Source organism: Cibotium barometz, chromosome 5 (assembly GCF_041138505.1).
Source record: "Cibotium barometz isolate CiBa-2024 chromosome 5, ASM4113850v1, whole genome shotgun sequence".
In the NCBI taxonomy this organism is placed as follows: Eukaryota; Viridiplantae; Streptophyta; class Polypodiopsida; order Cyatheales; family Cibotiaceae; genus Cibotium; species Cibotium barometz.
The window spans coordinates 25,248,847-25,252,493 of NC_141050.1; the positions used below are offsets into that span (position 1 = coordinate 25,248,847).

Below are 3,647 nucleotides of genomic sequence, written 5' to 3' on the forward strand. Positions count from 1 at the left end.
CATTTCGAATGTTATATAGAGACTCTGCAGGATGGTGATTTGCCCATTCCACCAAACTAGGGCATTGTGTAAAGTGTGGTAGCGCAACATTTTAGTAAAAGAAATTCCACCTCTTACATAGCAGCCGTCTTTTCGACAGTCCCTAGATCATCCACATCCTTTCCAGAATCAAGATCGTCCTTCTGGATCTCCTCCTCAGCTAGCTGAACATGTTCCAACTGTTGGTGTTGCTAACATCAGGACTCACGCATTAAGGCGAGGCGAGGTTCAGTTTTATTACTTGACTATATGGTGAGAGTACCAATCCGAAACCAAAATCGAAATCCAACAATCTGGAAAATTTGGGAAAAAAATATTTATTTATTTTCTCAAATAGATTCTTAGACAAATACATCGTTCTGCTCATATTATAGACATTGATTTTAGGTAGCCGATTAGATAGATTAGGATTAACATATTGTCATAATATATTTACTTAGAAAATTATAGAATCTTGGCAAGATTCATTATTACTTATCCAAATAATCCTAATCATCAAGTGGATGGGCGTCGCGTTAGTCTAGTCTTCAAGGTGGGTGGACTAGCGGGTGTGCTAGGTGTTAACTTAGGAAATAAATCACCTTAGCTTTATTATTACTTTTACCTTAGCAACTTCTTCTTTGACTTTTTCAAAGTGGACGCCTTTGCAACTTCCTCCTGGGATAAAAACACTTCAAAAAGAGGACACCAGCTTTGAAGCGTCGTCGTCTTAATACATACTAGGCGCCGTCTTAATACATACTAGGGGTGGTATGAGTTTATATTTGGAACGATTTGGAACGGATAGCAACAAGGAAGGAAGGCGCACACGAAGCTTCATGAGTCTCCTCTTTTGAATACTGAACACTTGTTCTCTACCCTTAATTTCTATATAATATCTATAGACGAGACCATCATATACGGGCAAGTTCAAATAGCCTGTGTTTCATCAAAAAGTTAAATTTGAGAGAACTAGAGCAGCAGCAGCATCGTCGCCAACTTGTGTACTTAATAAGATGATGATGCAGCAGCAGCAACCAGTGGACCTCCTGCAGCTCTTACGTCCCTTCGTTGGTGGTCACACTCTACTGATCTGTACTTCTATGCTAGCCATCGCAATCTCCTCTCTGTTTGGTTACCTTCTCTACGTCTACTACTTGAGACCGGCTTCGCTGCGGAGCGCTTTGCAGCAGCAAGGCTTCACTGTGTTGCCTTATCGCCCCATAGCTGGAGACCTCCCTGAGATCAAGCGCCTGGAAGCCCAGGCTCAACTCTCCGACATTCCTTCCTCCTCTCATCACCATCTCCTTCTACCCCGTATCCTCCCCTTCTACCGAAATCTCCTCTCTAAGCACGCAGCAGGTATAATAGCATGCCTCCAATCGCTTTACCCCCCCCCGTGATTAGTGGTTAGTCGAATTATATGATCGTAATTAGTAAGCAATGTCCTCCTTGGAGTGCCTTCGATTCTAAATCTGGATCTTATAAATAATCATCGCCTGATTCGTTTTCTTTGTTGATTATTATTTTGGCCGCTTGGCTTGTTTTTGCAGGTTCCAGGGTTGTGTATTGGAGGGGTAATCTGCCCACCCTCTTGATTAGCAACGCAGATGACGCTAGAAGCATTTTCTCTTCGGATGTGAAGCAATTACACAAGCCCTCTGCTTTCACTGTACGCTTCCACAGGTTGTTCGGAAATGGTCTCCTTCTTGCCAATGGTGACGACTGGCAACAACAACGCAACATCCTTCGCCCTGCATTCTTCTCTGAGAAGCTCAAGGTTTTCTTTTAAAAAGAATGCTGAGTATTCTCTTGATGAAAATAATAAATAATAAATTCATGTAACATTGAAATAAGCTCTACTTAAATCTTGAAATCTTAATTAAGATGAGTCATATATACGCACATACATATGCATGTACACACGTTTGTATGTGTATATACACACACATATACATATATTATTTTGTTGTTTTTTGGGGGGGGGGATATTTAGCACTATCACAAAATTAAATTTAGTTAAATATTCAGTTCTAACTTCCATTGTTGCAAATATTATTTCATTATTTTAAAGCTTTTGTATTTTTATTGTGTGGTAGGAGCTGGTGGCCGACATGGTGGCTAGTTCTTTGGAAATGGTGAAATCATGGGAGAGCCAAGTCAACAGCAACAGCAAGGAGGGACACGAGCTGGAGGTGGCACATGACATCAAGAATGTGACAGCTGATATTTTGGCACGCAGTTCATTCGGGTCCAGCTACCTCAAAGGAAAGTATGTGTTTCAGAGACAAGAGCGCCTCCTTGAACTCCTCACAAAGATCGTTGTCCCAAATAGTGTCATCCCATTCTATCAGTAAGTCTGTAGATGATAACGCTCCACGTCAAGTTTAAACTGTTAATTCTTGGATTATATATTACTCTCCACCTTATTGCTCTTCAACACACTTGGTTAAAGTCTAGTTCTTTAATGGGATGTTGTCAGGTACCTTCCCACTCAAACAAATCGTGAGATCAAGGAGCTGGAGAAGAGAAACAATGAGGAGCTTCGTGAGATCATAGACTCCAAGAGAGAGGCCATGCTGGCTAATGCGACATCACGATCTCAGTCTGATTTGTTGGGCTTGATTTTGGCTGCAGAGGAGCAAGAGGCCAAGGTAGACAACAAGCGAGCTCACCTTACTACACAGCAAGTCATAGATGAATGCAAGTCATGCTGTGGCAGGGAACCCAAGAAGTGGCTAAGCTATCTGCACCTAGTCGAGTTCACCTACAATGCTTCTTATCTCACAGAAGTATTGGGATGAGCCCTTTTAAAGCTCTGTATGGACAAGATTGCTTAACTCCATTAACTAGGTCCGACCCATCGATTAGGGTCGAGATGTCCAGACAAATGCTTGACGACATGGAGCAGCAGATGCAGGCAATTCATAAAGATATAAAAGCTGCCCAGTATGTAGATAGGAAGAGGACAGTCAGAGAATTCAAAGAAGCAGATATGGTCTTCATTCGAGTACGGCCCAAAAGAAGTTCTTTATCTCTTGGGAAGTATAAGAAGTTATCCCCCAGATATTGTGGGCCATATCTGATTTCAAAGAAAGTAGGTGACTTAGCCTACGAGCTTCTTTTACCTCCTCATCTCAAAGTTCATAATGTATTTCATGTAAGCCTTCTAAAGAAATATGTGCCAAGTCCAAATCATGGAAAGACGGTAAAACTTCAGTGGTAAGATACACCGTCGGCTTCTAGGTTATGCTAGTTCTTTCTTTTATATAAGTCATAACTCTTACTTGTCGTTCGCAGTAATCTTACTTCCATCGATCTTCTTTCTTTCTTAATCTCTTTTATGGCTTGGCAACAGGACTTGGTTTTATCCATGATGATTTCTCACCTTCAAGACGCAAGCGAGTCTGTGAAGAAGGATTTTATAGAACTGTATGAGCGCTTACTTTTCCCTCACTTGGGAACTTCTGTAGCACAGACCAAATGGCGGACCTATTGAGACATAACTAGGGTAACACCGTGGGGTCAGCATCACTTTCGTAACAATGTCCGCTTGTCTATGGTTATTGAAGCTTTGGGTTTGGGTCCCCGATACTATTGCGTGATGAGATCAAGGCACACCCACTCTT

At 41.7% G+C, this 3,647-nt stretch overlaps 1 protein-coding gene across 1 annotated transcript; it reads left to right on the plus strand.

Moving 5' to 3' along the window:
* Nucleotides 1-935: 935 nt before the first annotated feature.
* On the plus strand, nt 936-2,838 carry LOC147638276 (cytochrome P450 716A67-like). The gene is made up of 4 exons (XM_086795363.1): nt 936-1,380; nt 1,572-1,798; nt 2,118-2,371; nt 2,501-2,838. The coding sequence occupies exons 1-4, from the start codon at nt 1,035-1,037 to the stop codon at nt 2,820-2,822; spliced, it is 1,149 nt and encodes a 382-aa protein (XP_086651489.1). The 5' UTR covers nt 936-1,034; the 3' UTR covers nt 2,823-2,838.
* The last annotated feature ends 809 nt before the right edge of the window (nt 2,839-3,647 follow it).

Coding starts and splice junctions, on each gene's coding strand:
- LOC147638276 (XM_086795363.1), top strand. CDS start 1,035: ATGATGATGCAGCAGCAGCAACCAGTGGACCTCCTGCAGCTCTTACGT. Junction 1,381..1,571: donor CCTCTCTAAGCACGCAGCAG/GTATAATAGCAT, acceptor TTGTTTTTGCAG/GTTCCAGGGTTGTGTATTGG. Junction 1,799..2,117: donor TCTTCTCTGAGAAGCTCAAG/GTTTTCTTTTAA, acceptor ATTGTGTGGTAG/GAGCTGGTGGCCGACATGGT.